The 19,480-nt window shown below is 38.7% G+C and overlaps 1 protein-coding gene across 1 annotated transcript; it reads right to left on the bottom strand.

Moving 5' to 3' along the window:
* Positions 1–3,060: 3,060 nt before the first annotated feature.
* Positions 3,061–19,071, bottom strand: LOC131148925 (uncharacterized). Its single transcript, XM_058098887.1, has 5 exons — positions 18,919–19,071; positions 15,202–15,384; positions 14,826–15,082; positions 14,369–14,711; positions 3,061–3,274 (listed from the first exon to the last, which is right to left on the bottom strand). Exons 2-4 carry the CDS (start codon positions 15,380–15,382, stop codon positions 14,691–14,693), a joined length of 459 nt encoding a protein of 152 aa, XP_057954870.1. The 5' UTR covers positions 15,383–15,384; positions 18,919–19,071; the 3' UTR covers positions 3,061–3,274; positions 14,369–14,690.
* Positions 19,072–19,480: the final 409 nt, after the last annotated feature.

Here is a 19,480-nt window from a genome sequence, read left to right as displayed (position 1 = left end):
GTAGTTAGAAGCATGGCGTCCAGCGTCTGATTCAGACCACAGTATCACTTTGTAGGAGTAGGGTAACTTAGAAATTTACTTGCTCTCTAGTAGTTTAGATTTATTTGCTTTCAATTACATGCTTTTCCAGTAGTTGTTAGATAATCACCATTGCAAAATACCATCTTTCACTTCTTTTTCATAACAAGGCTTTAGTAAACTAATTTGGAAGTGTAATAACTGCGCTTTTAGTCTCCATGTATCGATACCCAACTTACCCACTTTCTACTGAACTTGGGATAGTTAGGTTTTATAAATATTATTTTTGGTAGTTAAGGACCCAAGCCTTGGCGAGCCTACCACTTTAATTTTTTAGTTTACAAAAAACTATCGTAATCTGTTGTAATCAAGGCCTCCATTTCTTAGCTTACAAAATTTGCCTCAGTGTGTTGTGTATTATAATCAAGGGATTCTATATGCAATGGAATGGTATTTAACCCAAAATATACATGCCTTATTCTTTTTTGATTCATTTCAAATTTTAATAATCAAATATGCTAAAAACAAGCTCCCCGAATTAGAGTAAATTATTATGGAACTTGAGAACCAAACCTAAGCTTATTTGCAAAGTTTCAAGGTTGGCTTGATAAATAATGGCTTTACCAAAGTTTGACCTATGCCCTTTAGTATTAGCCTGAAAACCCCATCAATTAAGCAAAAGATACAAGCTTTAGAGATTTTTCCATCGAATATCACTACAATTATCCAATAATTTTGTTGCATAAACTCCTTTATGTTATCAATATATATTTTCTTGCTTTTTTTTGCCTTTTTTTTTTTGTTTCCTAAGAACGTTTTGACGCTATTTTTGGTTTTCATCAAAAGTTAGCATTGCTTAGATATTGCCTTTTCAAGTTTTTGGTGTCTAGAATAGTTGGGTTTTTCTAGTAAAGAATTTGACAATATTTTGATGATGCTTTCAGCTTCTTATGACTCTTGGCACACTTTGAATATTTGAATGTGATCCATGCCTTACAAGGTGCTTCGTTAGTGATTTGACATCAAGGTGGACTTCAAGACACTGGACAAAACATAGGCTGAGGTGAGTTTAAGAAAAGTGAAAACTATGGCTCAAAATATCTTCCCCAAAGATGACCTTTTCCCCCTATTGTTACATCAAATTGACCTAACTTATTATGATGAACAAGCTACCTATGTACCTTTCCAATATTAGGTAATACATTCAAGCATGACTTTTGTTGGCAATTCATTTTAGGTAAACACTCATGTCAATCAGGTCAGGATTTTTCATTTGGATTGTAATGTGGGATAAGGTTATTTGACAGAGAAAGAAAAGTTTACATGGCTCAAAATTATCAATTAATCAAGATTATTTTCTGGGGATCACCTACATAAGGTATAACCTTGATGTTGTACTTTCTTTTGTTATATGATTTTTGCCTTTCTTTTTTATTTTTGAAAATTTTGCTTCTTACTTGAAGAGATTTTTCATTTCTTCCTTTCCAATGTTGGCTCTTCCTTTAACCAAGTTTTTTTTTTCTTGTTTCCTTAAAATTTTCTTGTTAGCCTAACAAGGCTTAATCTCATTTTGATGATAACAAATTAATGTTATTTAGCATGTTTGTTTAAGTTAAGTTTCAGGGCTTAAGTGTTTTTATGAAATCAAGTGAACATGCTTAAAGAACTTAAATGATATTTACACTTAAAGTTGTGAGCCATGATGGATATAAAGTTTCAAGTCATGATGGACATGAAGTTTATTGAAGCAGTGAATAAAGCTCAGAAGAATATTGGAAGTTTCACAACATGAAGACTTAGGAACTTGGATAGATTCATCTTGTCAAAGTCTCGTGTAAGTTCTTCAAATTTCAATATTGATGATTGAACCTCTTAGGATATATCATGGACTTAAAGACCTATTTTTATACATGGAAAATATTTTCATAAAGTCTCAAATAAGTTTTCCAAGTTATACATTTAAGTTTTGGAACCAAACTTTGAAAAACATTAAGTTGCCAAGTGGTCAGGCGATTGATGTTTTATCATCAAACGATTGATATACTACTGGCATTGTTTTTAAATGAACAAAATAGGAATAGGTGATTGACCTATCGAGACCAGTCGACTGACCAAGTATTGACTTTCAAAATGCACTAATTTTAAAAGAGCTCTTGTGACTGACCCATTGTGTGCAGTCGACTGATGTTTATGTTTAAACTGTTAACAACGCTAGTTTTTGTTTCCAAATTTGATTGAATGGTTTTCAAACTTTGAGAAAAATTAGAGAAAACATTTAGAAACTCCTGTGCACTATATATATGTATTATTCTCGCACATTAAGGCAAGAGATGGCATACATACGAATTGAAAACCTAGTTTATACCGGTGAAAGTTTTTGAAACGAGCAGTCGTGTGTTCTTACTGGTTTCTCACGAAAATATGATCTGTTCTACTAAAATCCTTATTCTAAAATCAGATTACTAGTGATATACTCACTACAAAAAATAAGGTTATTAGTGACGATTTTGAATTAGTCACTATATCTATCGTTACTAATACTTATTAGTGACGAATTTTCAAATCATCATTAATAATAGAGTATTAGTGACAGATTAAAACTATCACTAAAAACCTAAGATCATCACTATAAATTCTATACCAGTTTGGTTAAAAATTGTCACTAAAGCCATAGTATTAGTGACGGTTTTAAATTCGTCACTAATGCTCTATTATTAGTAACGGTTTGAAAATCGTCACTATTGCTCACACGCAACTATTAGTGACGAATGTCAGAACCGTCACTAATATTATGGCTTTAGTGACGGTTTTAAAATCGTCACTAATACTATATTATTAGTGACGATTCTGAAATCTTCACTAAAACTTTTTAAAAAAGACAATTATTAGTGACGAATATTAATAGCGTCACTACCCTACTATTAATGTTGGTTTTGAAAACTTTACTAATACTTAAATTGGACAATTAGTAGTGATGGTTTTAAAACCGTCACTAATAATTTTAAATTAAATTTTTTTCCAATTATTAATTCCTGTAAAAATCTACAATTACATTTTCGCATACATAACATTAAACCATAATTGCTAAAAAATTTAAAAATTATTACAAATTCAAATTAAAATTTAAATACAAATACATTATACAAATTCAAATTCAAATATAGAAATTTCATCTATTTCAGATAACAAAAAAAGTCAAAAGTTGCATCCGACTATAGTGCATGACATCGTGCTGATGTTGTGACGATCGCAAACCCTACAAATTAAGAACGTTAAAAAAAAAATTAGTATACATTTTTTGAAAAATTTTGGCAGCATTTCTCCTTTAAATATGACATTTTCCATAAAGATGTGCTCTAAACCTAGGTGTTTACAATAAACAGTTCACAATAATCCAACCAATAATGAATTTTACGAGTGCATAAGAGTTTCATATAATAAGCATTAAATAATGTAACATGTTCATGCATCCCATAAATAATATATATCAGAATATAGTTCTATGAAAAAATAGACTGTGATGTTTAAGGTTTACATTACTTCCATAGGACTCTAAAATAACTATAATAATCAAATAATGCAAATGAGTCCATGATTAATAGAATTTTCACTTAGCATATGTAAAAGTAAATTTAGAAATGAAGTTCAAAGTTCATTTGAAGTTCACTCATTCTTTCAAAAATGTTTTAACATTCAGCACACTATAACCATATGAGCATATGGTATATGGCTATGATTATTTTGGAAAAAAGTCAACAAATTTTCTGCAGCATGCCGTCTATAAATAGAATATTTCCCAAACCTACAATTCACAATATTTTTGCATCATATAGATGTCATTTAGATTAAGACATGCAACAACCTAAAAGAATCTACCAGTAGGCAATACACATCACTGCATTAGCCATACAGGCGGCGTTCCAATCAAGCATGCAGTTCTAATGTCCACTACCAGCATGCTGTTCACAAAATATATCAATCCAAGCATGTAGTTTAGAAGTTAAATCATCTATTAAACTGAAGTTAGATAAGCACAAGGAAATTGTGTGTGTTGTGCGTAGGAAAAAAATTTGAGTGCGCAAACAATAGAAATTGTGTGTGCTACATGTACAAGAAAGAATTGTAAGTGTGTGTTGTGTGTTGGCAACATGGAAGTGTTTTGTAAGTGAGAATGCTTAGTGTTATCTTGTAGTACTTGTGAGGTACATTAGTGTGCGACCATATTTATTGTCTTGTGTGAGAGTCTCGATGTATGTCCAAGTGTAAGGTCTTGGGCATGTATTTTCATCTTGTAAGGATGATGGATTTTCTTGCTATGTCAAAGCTTATGTATGCATATATTGAATTGTTATTATGTGAAATAGATGACACCATATGTTGTTGTAGTTGTGAATTGTGGAATTTAAGCAAGTATGAATTGTGTCCCCCCTTGGGTGAAGGCCCTAAATCTCTAGAGGGTATTTCCACGTTAAGTTGTGGTTGGAAAAGATGGAATGTGGCACTTGTTGGTATTTTTGCATTAACCATTTGAGCATATGGTGTATGGCTATGATTATTTCAGGAAAAAGTGAAAAAAAATTCGGCAACATGTCGTCTATAAATAGAACATTTCCCAAACCTACAAGTCACAAAAGTTTGCAATTCACAATATTTTTTGCATCATACAGATGCCATTTAGATTAAGACATGCAACAACCTAAAAGTATCTATCAGCAGGCAATACACATCACTGCATCAAACATGCAGGTCGCGTTCCAATCAAGCATGCAGTCCTAATGTCCACTACCAACATGCAGTTCACAAGATATATCAACCTAAGCATGTAGTCTAGAAGTTAAATCATCTATTAAACTGAAGTAATGAGCAAAAATGGATAGTGGATGTTTGTGCAGTGTAGTTTAGTGCAATGTAGTTAAAATAAAACAATAATATTCCCCAAAGACAAACTACCTTTTGTCACGCCCCGAACCCGGAAATGGGACCCAGGGGTGAATTAGTAACCTAACATGTCCTTGTATCATACAAATAACAACGATACAGCATAATGGATGAGGATCCGACCTCGTGGGGTTACCAGGCACCCTATACGCATCCATACATAATTATATGCATAGCGGAATAAGGTCTTTCTATACATGCACAGTACCATACAAGAGTCTATACAAAACGGAGTCCAGGCTCCATACACACAAAACATACATCTGGGTGCCAAACATACCCCAAAATGACAACCCGCTAAATAGAAGTCCTAGCACTTACCCAAGCACTACCCGCAGTACCCCAGCTACTACGCTCCCAACACTAGGACGTTAGTTCCGGTTACTCGAAGGACCTGTAAAAATGTACGTACAGCAGGGGTGAGACACATCTCAGTAAGGCAAACACAGGTTATATTAGTGTGTGGCATTCAAGTGTTATCATGACAACAAATAAACATAGTTAATGCAATTCCAGTATTCTCACAATAGAGTTCCAGTACAGTGCGTACACGCACGCACACGCATACGCACGCCTATGATCTACACGGTGTCATCACACCCCTTGGCCTGAAGCTAGTCCGCAACATATGGCGTTGGCCCGTAGCCAACCCACGAATACAGCGCCACTCGCACATAGCTAGTCCCAGACTCCCATGGCATCGTACTGATGCTAATTGGTGGATCCACACCCTTCGATGATCAACCAGTATAGGCTCACGCCCTCAGATATAGAGCCAAACACTCTTGCCTTCATGGCACGCGATAAACATACGCCCTCGGATATAGAGCCGGACACTCTTTCTTAACTGGAACAATTTGGAACCCAGTTCCTATTGCATTTCAACATAACACATTCATGCATGCTCCTATAACCAAACATACCACACCCATTTGGTAATCCAAAAATCATGTTTTCCAATCATATACAGTTTAAAACAAAGTCAAGGCACGACTATCCCCAATACACAATATAAATCACAATATACCAACGATTTTCAAAAAAACCAGGGATGCAACCTAATACCCCCTTTTTCCCAAAAATATAACATGAAAAACCCATAATTTTACCCATCAGATTCCCCTAAATGAATAACCAAAACGCACATAGGACCGTGAACCACCGTTCTACCAAGTCTGATTTCGAAAATAACTAATATAAACTGTATTCCCTTACCTTTCCCCCAAATAACCAATCCCGAACTCTACCGCTCCTAAACCATGAACCGAGTTCTCAAAATATACAAAACACAATATAGAATATACTCACAATCTCGCCCTCTATCAAATTACTGGATTAGAAAAGAAAACCGAACCTGACCTCGATTTTAAGCTGAAATCCAAAAATCTCCGAAACGGGATTCTGATCCATAGGTTTTGTAGAGAATCCTTCCCTGATCCACATGGTAACGTCAGATCGTCGATTCTAGTAATGAACGGCAAAGAAATCTATAGATAGAGAGACCCCTTCGAGTTCCCAGAGAGAGAGAAAGAGAGAGAATATTTAGATTTCTTAGCTTGGAAGCAAGAGAATGGATATTTATAGCCCTTTGACTCAGGTGTCCTTATCGACGAAATGGTGTCCTCGTCAATGAGGTCATATAGACAGCTCATCGACGAGATGATGGATTTGTCGACGAATCCTGATATTACTGGTTTCCCAAAATCTCTCAGCTTCTCCTCATCGACAAGCCTTTGAACTTCATTGACGAGACTTACATGGACTTTGTCGACGAACTCTTGCTTCATCGATGAAATCTGCTAAATCCCCAATTTGCCCCTCTCTTATTTAATTAAACTCATATATCACGGTTCGGATTCTTACAACCTCCCCTCCTTACAAAAATTTCGTCCTCGAAATTTGCAATCTCTCATTCATGAACTCATATATACAATTAAACACTTAACTCTAGAGAAAAATTGGCGACTACTACAGTGCAACCCGAACATAACACATACATACATACCCTCACTTATGGCAGAGGAATACCATGGTTACAACATAAAATGTCTCAAGAGTTCACAATATACACACTCTTGATGACTAACTGCCTATCCCAACCCAAAGCAGGATGACGTACAAGTACTCAAAACAACTATGGATACTTTCGGCATATTTCCATTTCCAGTTCCCAAGAAGCTTTCTCAACCTCGTGGTTTCGCCACAATACCTTCACTAACAGTATCTTTGGTACGAAGCTTCTGAACTTTACAGTCCAGAACCTGAACAGGTATCTCCTCATACACTAAAGTATCCCCAATTTCCAACTCATCATAATTGATAACATGTGATGGATCCAACACCTCCTCAACATGGATACGTGAAACACATCATGGACCCTTAAGAGTGCTGGGGGTAGTGCAATCCTGTAGGCTACTAGACCCACTTGCTCAAGAACCTCGAATAGTCCGATGTACCTCGGGCTCAACTTGCCCTTCATCCCAAATCTCATCACCCCTTTCATCGGAGAAATACGCAGAAATACCTTACCTCCCACCTCGAACTCTAACTCACGACGGCAAACATCTGCATAACTCTTCTGACGACTCTGAGCTGATTTAATCCTTTCTCGGATTGCATGCTGCACAAGTTCAGGTCCTAACACCTGACGTTCACCATCCTCATCCCAACAAAAAGGAGATCGACACCTCCGACCATACAAAGCTTCGAACAGTGCCATCCCGATACTAGCCTAGAAGCTGCTATTATAAGTGAACTCTAATAGTGGCATAAACTGTATCCAGCTACCACCAAAGTCTAACACATAAGCTCACAACATATCTTCCAAGATCTGTATCATCTTTGACTGTCCATCAGTCTGGGGGTGGAACACTATACTAAAAGTAAGCTTCATCCCCAATGCCTCTTACAAGCTTGCCAAGAATTGAGAAGTAAACCTTGGGTCTCGATTTGACACAATAGACACTGGTACTCCGTGCATTCTCACAATCTCATGCACATACATATCTGCTAACCTACTTAGAGAATAGCTAAGCTTCATCGGTATGAAATGAGCAGATTTCATCAATCTATCCACGATCACCCAAATAGCGTTCTGCCCGTGAAGTACTTGCGACAATTCGGTAACAAAGTCCATGAAAATATGCTCCCATTTCCACACCAGAATAGGCAAAGGCTGCAGCATCCCTACCGGCCTCTAATGTTCAGCTTTCACCTGCTGACATGTCAGATACTGCTCCACGAACTGAGCAATCTGCCTCCTCATACCAGACCACTAGAAGGTCTTGCGCAAGCCCCGATACATCTTTGTACCACCAGGATGTACCATATACAAAGAGCAGTGTGCTTCCTCCAGAATCATCCTTCTGATCTCATCATCGTTTGGAACACACAGTCTGGTCCCAAACCTCAACACACCTCTATCAGAGATGTTAAAATCCATAGCCAACCCCTGCTGCACTTTTTCCACAATCTTAGTTAACTCCGCATCACTAGTCTGTGCGGCTTCAATACGCTCAAACAAGGTTGGCTAGATCACCAAGCTAGCAATGAAAACCTGATGATCACCAGACACCAATTCCACGCCAAGGCTTTCCAGATCTCATCTGACATGATGCTGAGCTACAACTGCAGATACTACTGCATGCTCTGACTTCCAACTCAACGCATCTGCTACCATATTAGCTTTCCCCGGGTGATAACTAATGATGTAATCATAGTCCTTAATCAACTTAAGCCACCGTCTCTGCCTCATGTTCAACTCTTTCTGTGTGAAGAAATACCTAAGACTTTTATGATCAGTAAAGATCTCACACTACACACCATACAAGTCGTGTCGCCAGATCTTCAGTGCATATACAACAGCAGCCAACTCCAGATCATGCGTAGGATAATTCTTCTCATACTATTTCAGTTGCTGAGAAGCATATGCTATTACCTTACCCTCCTACATAAGCACACATCCCAAACCCTTTAGAGATGCGGCACTATAAATCACAAACCACCATCCCCCAAAGGAATGGTCAAAACCAGAGCAGTAACCAGTAGATGTTTCAACTCCTGAAAACACTACTCACAATCACTAGTCTAGTCAAAATTCACCCCCTTCCTGGTCAATCATGTCAGAGGTCCAGACAATTTAGAGAAACCCTCTACAAACCGACGATAGTAACCCGCTAGTCCTAGAAAAATCCGAACCTTCTGCACACTCTTCGGTCTTACCCAGTCGACCACCGCTTCAATCTTACTAGGATCAACTGAGATGCTACCCTTAGACACCACATGGCCTAAGAACGTAACTTGATTCAACTAGAACTCACACTTCTTCAGCTTGGCATACAACTTCCTTTCTCGCAGAATCTGTAGCACCAACCTCAAATGGTCCTCATGCTCTTCCGAACTCCTCGAGTATACCAGAATGTTGTCAATGAATACCACCACGAACTGGTCCAATTACTCATGGAAAACCTTGTTCATCATATCCATGAACACCATCGGAGCATTGGTCAATCCAAACGGCATAACCAAGAACTCATAGTGGTCATATCCAGTTTGAAAAGAAGTCTTCGCAACATCCTCAGATCGAACCCTCATCTGATGATATCCTAACCGTAGGTCGATCTTCGAAAAAACATGCATCCCCTGTAACTGGTCAAAGAGATCATCTATACGAGGTAAAGGATAGCGATTCTTCACAGTTACCTTGTTAATCTCACGGTAATTAATGCACGTCTACATCAACCTGTCCTTCTTCTTCACAAACAATACTGGAGCTCCCTAAGGCGAAACACTAGGTCGAATGAAACCCCTATCCAGTAATTCCTGCAACTGCTCCTTCAATTTTCAAAGTTCAACTGGAGCCATTCGGTATAGAGCTTTAGAGATCGGTGCCTTGCCAGGCAGTAACTCTATCGCAAACTCCACCTCACGATCCAGAGGTAAACTGGGTAAATCATCTGGAAACACATCCGAGAACTCGCAGACTACCCGAATATCCTCGAGTCTCAACTCATCCCGTGGTTATTCCTTTACACATGCTAGGTGCCCCTGACATCTGTCCAAGAGTAGCCTCCTTGCCTGTAATGCTGATAGAATCTGTGGCGTCGAACGCACACACGATCCCACAAATTCATACTCCTGCCCTCAAGAGGTCTGAACACTACTACCTTCCTATAACAGTCAATCACAGCATAACTGGAGAACAACCAATCCATCCCCAGAATGATATCGAATCCCAATATGTCATACATCACAAGATTTTCTGGTAGCAGTTTTCCCTGAATTATCACTGGGCAGTCTTCTAACATCCTCCTATAGAATGATACACTCCTAGATGGTGTAGTAACAGATAACACCTCATTCATATCTTAGGTCTCAACCCCACACAGTTTCACAAAACTCATAGATACAAAAGAATGGGTCGCACTCGAATCAAACAAAATAGAAGCTTTATTTGAAAGTAATAATAAGGTACCTGTCACTACGTTCCCTGCATGTTCAGCATTTGCTGGAGTAAGAGAGTATACTCTGGCCGGAGCTGTATTCGCTTGAATGGTTCCTCGAGGTATCTAATTACTTCCCTAATTCACACTAGATGCAGGCATGTCTCATTTCAGTGCACAACAATCATGACATATGTGACCTGGCTGGCCACAGTTGTAACAATTACCCCCAAATGACTAGCACTTACCCTCGTGCCATCTGTGGCATCTGGTACAACGATCCAACGTCTAATTTGCCTGAGAACCCTTGTGCTCGGTATTCTGACGGTAACCCGAACCCTTGTTCCTTTTCTTCCACAATCCCTAACGAGATCTAGATTGAGAACTAGAAGGTACTGTCCTCTTCTTCGTTTCCTTATCCACCTCATCCTCTCAGATGTCATTCTCGATTACCGTGGCCTTGTCTACCAAAACTGAAAACTCATGGATCTAGAGCATTCCCACCAACCTGCGGATGTCATTCCTCAAACTCTTCTCGAACCTCCGAGTCTTCTTATACTCGCTCGAGATCAGACATGGCGCAAAGCAGGACAACTTAATGTACCGAGCTGCATACCCCTGCACTGTTATATCTCCCTGCGACAGAGCAGAAAACTCATATGCTTTCACATCACGAGTGGAAACCAAGAAGTATCTCTCAAAGAACATCTCCTTAAAATGGCTCCAAGACATCTCTGAAACACCGGCTCTCTGCTTCTCCAGCAAATTCACGGCAGTCCACCAACGCCCGGCCTCCCCAGACAACTGGAAGGTAGTGTATAGAACTCTCTGCTTATTTGTACAGTGGAGGACTTCCAGAATCCTCTTGGTCTTCTCGACCCAGTCCTCCGCTAAAATTGGGTCGGCTCCCCCTACAAATGTCGGTAGGTGCATGCGTGTGAACCTCTCAATGGTGCACCCCGCAGCAATAGGAGAGCGTTCACGTCACCTCACACTCCGCTTGATTTCTCGCATAACCTGCCTCGTCAAACCCCGAGGCACTGACGGAGACTCATCACTGGTAGTATCCTCAGAACCACTTCCCAAGTTATTATCATTGGGCTCCATTCTGAAATAGAATAGGAATCGGTTAAGACTCCTATACCACAAACAGTTAACACAATAATTAACACACACAATTATGTTAACTACCACCTATCAGGTCCAGGTCTATCCTATCACACAGACACGAAAGTCATCAATGATCTGCCCTGCTTTTACTGAAATCGTCATTCCACGAAAAACACGGAATACCGCCAACAAGTACCGGTCTAGCAACGGAACAACTCTCAACAAACTCTACCTATGTCCAACATCCTATACTCTGGTATGTACACATAGCTACACCTAACCAATTCTACAAGACCTAGTAACCTGGTTAGCTCTGATACTAAGTTGTCACGCCCCGAACCTGGAAATGGGATCCAGGGGTGAATTAGTAACCTAACATGTTCCTGTATCATACAAATAACAACAATGCAGCATAATGGATGAGGGTCCGACCCCATGGGGTTACCAGGCACCCTATACGCATCCATACATAATTATATACACAGCGAAAAAAGGTCTTTCTATACATGCACAGTACCATACCAGAGTCTATAGAAAATGGAGCCCAGGCTCCATACACACAAAACGTACATCCAGGTGCCAAACATACCCCAAAACAGCAACCCGCTAAACAGAAGTCCTAGCATTTACCCAAGCACTACCTGCAGTACCCCGGCCACTATGCTCCCAACACCAGGACATTAGTTTCAGTTACTTGAAGGACCTATAAAAATGTATGTATAGCAGGGGTAAGACACATCTCAGTAAGGCAAATATAGGTTATATTAGTGTGTGGCATTCGAGTGTTATCATGACAACAAATAAACACAGTTAATGCAATTCTAGTATTCTCATAATAGAGTTCCAGTACAGTGCATACATGCACACACACGCATACGCACACCCATGATTTACACAATGTCGTCACACCCCTCGGCCCGAAGCTAGTCCGTAACATACGGCGTTGGCCCGTAGCCAACTTGCGAATACGGTGCCATCAGCACATGGCTAGTCCCAGACTCTCATGGCATCATACCAACGCTAACTGGTGGATCCACACCCATCAGTGATCAACTAGTATAGGCCCACGCCCTCGAATATAGAGCCGAACACTCTTGCCTACATGGCAGGCGATAAACACATGCCCTCGGATATAGAGTCGGACACTCTTTCGTACCTGGAACAATTTGGAACCCAGTTCCTATTGCATTTCAACATAACACATTCATGCATGCTCATATAATCAAACATACCACACCCATTTGGTAATCCGAAAATCATGTTTTCCAATCCTATACAGTTTAAAACAAAGTCAGGACATGACGATCCCCAATATATAGTATAAATCACAATATACCAACGATTTTCAACAAAACTAGGAATGCAACCCAATACCCCCTTTTTCGTAAAACTATAACATGAAAAACCCCTAATTTTACCCTTCAGATTCCCCTAAATGAGTAGCCAAAATGCACACGGGACCATGAACCACCGTTCTACCGAGTTCGATTTCGAAAATAACTAATATAAATTGTATTCCCTTACCTTTCCCCAAAATGACCGATCTCGAACTCTTCGGCTCCTAACTGCGAACTGAATTCTCAAAATCTACAAAACACAATACAGAATATACTCAAAATTTCGCCCTCTATCAAACTACTGGATTAGAAAAGAAAACCGAGTCTTACCTCGATTTTAAGCTGAAACCCAAAAATCTCCGAAACGGGATTCCGATCCGTAGGTTTTGTAGAGAATCCTTCTCTGATCCTCGTGGTAACGTCAGATCGTCGATTCTAGCAACGAATGGCGAAGAAATCTAGAGAGAGAGAGAGACCCCTTCGAGTTCCTAGAGAGAGAGAGAGAGAGAGAGGATATTTAGATTTCTTAGCTTGGAAGCAAGAGAATGGATATTTATAACCCTTTGACTCAGGCATCCTCGTCGACAAAATGGTGTCCTTGTCGACGAAGTCATATAGATAGCTCATCGACGAGACGATGGATTCTTCAACGAATCCTGATATTACTTATTTCCTGAAATCTCTCAGCTTCTCCTCATTGACGAGCCTCTGAACTTCATCAATGAGACTTACATGGACTTTGTCAATGAACTCTTGCTTCGTCGACGAAATCTGCTAAATCCCCAATTTGCCCCTCTCTTATTTAATTAAACCCATATATCACGGTTCAAGTTCTTACACCTTTTACATACCTTCTAATGAAAGGAGCCACCTGCATCATCTGGACGAGATTGACGCATCATTTTTTTGATCTGCACTTTCTAGTTCTTCATGACTTCGATCTCCGTTTCCCAGTTCGACATCTTTTCTTTCAATTGCTGGTTCTCCGCTTTCATCATCTGCATCTGGATAACCATCTCCTCCGCTTAAGCCTGGGCGGCTCGATGCTCTCATTCAATCTCAGCACAAGACACCGCACTGAAAGAAGATGATGATGTTGGGGCGATGTATTCACTCCCAAGACCATTCAACTAGCCACCCATTCGTTCACCAAGCACCTGAGTGCAGATCTCATCATCCGTCATCAACTGACTGCCCTCTAGAACGGGTGCATCCCTCAACTCAAGCATCTTTGCTTATTTTCAGTCATGAAAATGATGAAAATGAAGAAATAAGAATACAACTGACGTTTTGAACAAAATAATGAACTAAATAATCTGCTTGAGTTACATGTTTCCTCTGCGCCCCTTGGCACCACTCCCCCAATGGCCTCTGATGTGTTATCTGATAAAGATCCGACCTCGACTCCAGTTCGCTAATGACACGATCATGCTACATTATCATAAAAGTTCATTAATATTAATTCAGGGTGTCAATATAAATAACACTTTTCAGGTAATGGTTAGATAGTTTTATAGTAATTACCTTTCGATGATTGAAGAATAACTTCGAGCCACTACAATGCATCGTATCTAGTTTACTGCGATTCGCAACATTTTTTTTCATAGGTATCCTACAAAATAAATGTAATGACTTTTTATTAGTCATATAAATATGAAAAAGTAGTTATTGTAATTAATAGAACACATCACCTGATAGTTAGGATCGCAAAAATGGCGACACACCACCCGCCAATCCTCGAGGGAGATCTTATCGTATGGGTGTGCTTCTACCTCATCTCCCATATCCCTAAAATGGTTGTGCATTTTGCTGCGATAGGTCTTAAACTGAGAGCACAACTGCGTGTTCACCGCCTTTTTGACATGGTCTGCGGTGAAAATGTCCATATCAAACTCTTTGTGCATATGAAATATATATTGAATGTTAGACAATCTTTTGGGTAATATATTAAAAGTAAAATAAATGTTTTAGGGTTACTTACCAAGATGCGCTCATATAGAACCAAGTGCTGAGCCTCCGTCACCTTTGGCCAGGTGAAGTAGGTGACTGGAGCATATTGTCGATATATAATGCCAAGCTCCCGTGACCAGGCTATGCACCAATTGTCAAGCGGGGCTGTGAAGCTTGGAGGAATGTCGATACGGATCCGCTGCCCAGTCCTCTCTAGGTGCTTCTTTAGCGCAATGTTCTTCGCTGCGCCATGGCCTGAACTCGTTGTCTGCGTCATAGAGGTCGATGCTGAAAGAAGAGTTAAAGAACAATACGATAATCATACACATGAAATGACAATAAATTTATTATTCTAAATCAAATACTCGTAACCTTACCAACGCTGCTCATTATGGTGGGTAACTCACCTTGGGCTTGATCCCTAACTGATGGATCCATGTCAGGCTGGGGTCCCAAGGGCTCAAACGGTGATGGTGCTGCATCAGCACCGACGTGCTCTATCGCTCTCGAGGATGACCCATCATCCTCGCGGGATGATGTCATGGATAGCCTAGACTGAAGTAAGCGACGACGACCTCCTGGTATCATGTCTGCAAAATAATTCACAAGTAAATATAAGAAGATTGGATATTAGATGAATACATGGTGACAACATAACAAGCTTACCCCCTATACTTCCTCAATATCAGTATCATCCTCACTTTCTAGAGTGTCTTCCTCTTCACTACAGTACTCAACCATAGTTTAATCTTCCCCATCAGTTTCATCATTGTCGATGAAGTCAACGTATACAGAGGGTTCAATTCTAATGTCAACAGTTCTTATGTGTTCAGTCATGGCACCAACCCTATTCAATGGTATAGGATCGGCTCCTTCCTCGGTAACATTGATAACGGAGTGCATTGTTGCACTAACAGATGGCTGATCTTCTTGGAAAGCATCATCGCTGTCACTCTTCTCCCCATCTGCGACTTCTATAATATCATACAAACTTCGAGGAGGAATTTTTTAGGCCAAATGTCATTCACCCTTTAATTTTGTGTCCTTAAGGTATAACACTTGTTTTTCCTGTGTCGCTAGCACAAAAAGGATCATTTTAATACCATGTTATACTAAAATTGACGCTAGTAAAGTAGACATCCATCTTTATCCCACTTTTTTTATTTCCAATGTCCCACCAGGTACACTTGAACATGTGGACAAGTCTGTTAGCTCCATAGTGAAGCTCTAGAATGTCATCTAAGACACCAAAGTAGTCAACTTCCTCATCTCCTTTTGTGCCTAACACCGCAACCCACAATTTTAGGTTCTTCTATACAGTTCGAGGGACTTCGTATGAAATTGAAGCCATTGACAATGCAATCGCTGTAGCGGTTAACTCGTTGATCGGGGCCACATGTCAACGCGTACAAATCTTTACTTGTTGGTGGTTCTTTATTATAATACATAACTTTCATCTATTAATTAAAAAGGACTTTAGATGAGTAAACTATCAATATAAAAAATGTACATTGCAACGAACTTGGGCAGTATTTGTTACTTACACGGCACCCAAACCAATTGATGACCTGATTTTTATAGTTTATTTTGCACTTTTCAAGTTAATGATTAAACCTGTAGGTGAAGAAAATGAAAGAACTTAGAAAAGGCTACAACATTGTTGGTCTTTCTCAGGTGATGTTGGTCTTTCTCAAGTGATAATGGACCCTTTTCGTGTTGGCACATTCCAAATGTAACATAACTGTTTACTTATTAAAGAATGAATTAAATGGCTATAATTAAAGAGATTAAGGAGAGAATGAGAAATTGAAGTTTTATAGTGGGCTAGTCACAACAGGCTCATGCTCACTTTATAAGAGATTAAGCAGAGATGAGAAATTGAAGTTTTATATACAGCTCCCATGATTCTTTCCCTTTTGGAAAAAATCAATTACTACACTACTTGATAAAAGATCATTCAATTGACGAGCAGGACACATGAACAGTGTGATTATCTTTTGAACTTTATCAGCAGTTGATCACTATAATTAATATTAGACAACCTTTTCATTGGTCAAATTTTGTTTTACCTTTTACAGACAACCTTTTTTTTAAGGCTATGACTTTTAATGGTATCCAATGATATAGTTTAAACTAAATAGGTCCATCGGAATGAACCCAAGGATCATAATGTCATTTCTCGTACTTTATAGATGGTGCAGCCATCCAAGGTGCTAAACAGGATAGAGCTTTTGAAAAAAAAAAAAACCACATCATTTGAAGTAAGCTGAGCAACAAATTAAACACAACAATCACAAAGCACAAGATTTCATATGAGAAAGAATTCGAAGCAAAAAAAATAGTTGATACTATGATAATTAAGAGCAATAAAGGAGAATGGTTTGTCATTAATTCATGGTCAAGGCTTGTTGTTTATGGAAGAATATTTATTTCTAAAAAGATTAAATTGTTAAAATTTTTTAAAAAAAATTTCAACTGCACAAGAAGAGATATTATCATTTGGTTCTTTATTTGGGAGAAAGAACATTTGGGTTCCCTTGTTAATATCATTTTCTTACTTACATAAATATACATTAAAAATTAGGGTTTTGATTCTTTTGGAGGCAGGCAGAAGAGGGCTGAGTTTGAATGGTACTGCAAAGAAATAAAAGGGTAAGGGTAATCCAAGGAACTCACCATCTTTATTTGTCCATGAAATATATATAGAAGAAAAAGAAAGCCCCAAATTTTCAATAGAAAAGGAGGAGCAAAGGACCAAAGTCAGTTGCTCGAGGAAGAAAAAGAGGGAAAAAGTGGCCAAAGACAGAGAGCACTCAAATCAAAAGGGAACTAATTTCCAAATGGAAGAAGAATACTAATTTGCAGCAACAGCAGGAGTAGAAGAAGTATAGAATACGAATCTGAGTCAATCCAGTCAAACTTTTTATAGCCCAAATACCTTAATCTTAATCTAGCATCATGGAATATTTGCTTACAAAATCAACAACATTTTACAACTTTCTTTTATTTTCTATATTAAATTAATAAGTAAAAAAATTATTTTAACATTTGCTTTTTTGTTAATTTTTTAATCATATTAAAACAAAATCTTCCAAACTAAATTCTTAATCCAAATAAAACTCTGATCCACACGCATTCTAATTGTTTGGACAAATGAATCACTAACAAAAAAAAAGAAGAAGTAGAAATGGTAGAGTAAACCAAAGAACTTTTCCCCTCCCTAAATATCAGCATAAAGTGATGGAATTCGTTTTTGTGACACACACTAAGCAGCTCCCTATCCTCTTCAGGATTGTTGAAAATTTAAGGTTAGGATTCAGTTCGAATAATTAAGGTCACCCAAAAAGGCAAAGCACTTAAAAGTAATGAGAATTAAGAATAAGAGCACATTAATTAAAGCATAATTAATGTGAAAATGCACATGAACACAAAGTATGAAAGGAATTTATGGGAAAGAAAATGAGGGGCATACGGTAAGAGGGGGTTGCGGATTGTGTTCCAGTTTTAAACTGCAGAAAATTAAACAGCTTGCGGAGGAAAGGGAAGATCAGTAGTCTTCCATGTATTTACCAGTCCGGACAATTCCCGCACCCTTGGGTTCTCCTTTCTCATTTTCAAACTAATACTAATAATAAAAAAATTATTAAACGTTTATGCCATGCGGTGTTGAAACAGGAGAGAAAAAGATGGTTAATTTGGTTTTATTTTACTAATAAAGAAAATCTCACACATAGTAATACATATCTAAGTTTCATTCAATGGGCAGATACATCCCCTTTTTATTTACTTCTAATATATAACTCTCGTTTTATATTATTCATCGTGGTGTTTTTGTTTTTAGTTAAGTGTACAGAAGCGTGGTTTACAAAATCAACAACATTTTACCAATCATCCTTTCCCCTCTATAGAAAACACCCATCATTTCCCCCAACAATCCTTTTTAACCTTAGAAACCTGAGCTTCTAAGAATCCGATCCAATTGGGCTCAGCACAAATCAATTCATCAAGCAAACTACAAGCACAAGCTGTGCAGGGTTTAAGACAACCTAAATTTGAGGGGCCTCTATGTTTTGACATAGAGATCCTTGAGAAGAAGAAGGAAGAGGATGAGGAAGAAGTCTTACCTAAGAGCAGCGGAGGTGGCTGTGGCAGGAGGGAAAAACACTGGAAACGAGCGGCGACGCGACGACTGGGCGACGAGGTGACGGGCGAAGACGCTGTGGGTGGCAGCGACAAGCGGAGACGTTGTGGGCAGCGACAACGGGCAGAGACGCCCGTCGAATAAAGCAACAAACAACTAAAACCATATAACTTCTTACATTACAACTTCAAGATACTTGATATTGAATATTAAAAGGATATTTAATTTACAAAAGGGGACTCGAGTGGGTATCCGAGGCAATAAGATATTTTGCGTTATAATTACAATCTGTATAATATCCCAATACCGAGTTGGGAGTTAGAGAGATCTCCCAAAGGCTATTGCCAGACTCCTAAGCTTTTCTTTTCTTTTTGGTTGCGAATAATTATAGATGCGAGGAGAATTGATTTATTTGCATCAATGGTTATAATCAATCTAATAGCTAAAGATTGAGATTTGTATTTTAATAGTTTTAAATTTAATTTTTTGAGGTGCGGGAAGGAATAAAGGATGAGAGATTGACTATATATAAACAAAATAAAATG

This window comes from Malania oleifera, chromosome 2, assembly GCF_029873635.1.
Source record: "Malania oleifera isolate guangnan ecotype guangnan chromosome 2, ASM2987363v1, whole genome shotgun sequence".
NCBI classification, from domain to species: Eukaryota; Viridiplantae; Streptophyta; class Magnoliopsida; order Santalales; family Ximeniaceae; genus Malania; species Malania oleifera.
Note: the sequence above shows the minus strand (reverse complement) of the source record. Positions and strands in the feature narration are given on the sequence as shown.

Bases quoted from the DNA above. Each gene is read 5' to 3' on its own strand.
- LOC131148925 (XM_058098887.1), bottom strand. From the start codon at position 15,382: ATGATACCAGGAGGTCGTCGTCGCTTACTTCAGTCTAGGCTATCCATG. The intron at 15,083-15,201 runs GTGAGTTACCCA...CTCTTCTTTCAG, and splicing joins AGTTAGGGATCAAGCCCAAG to CATCGACCTCTATGACGCAG. The intron at 14,712-14,825 runs GTAAGTAACCCT...TTTTCACCGCAG, and splicing joins TTCTATATGAGCGCATCTTG to ACCATGTCAAAAAGGCGGTG.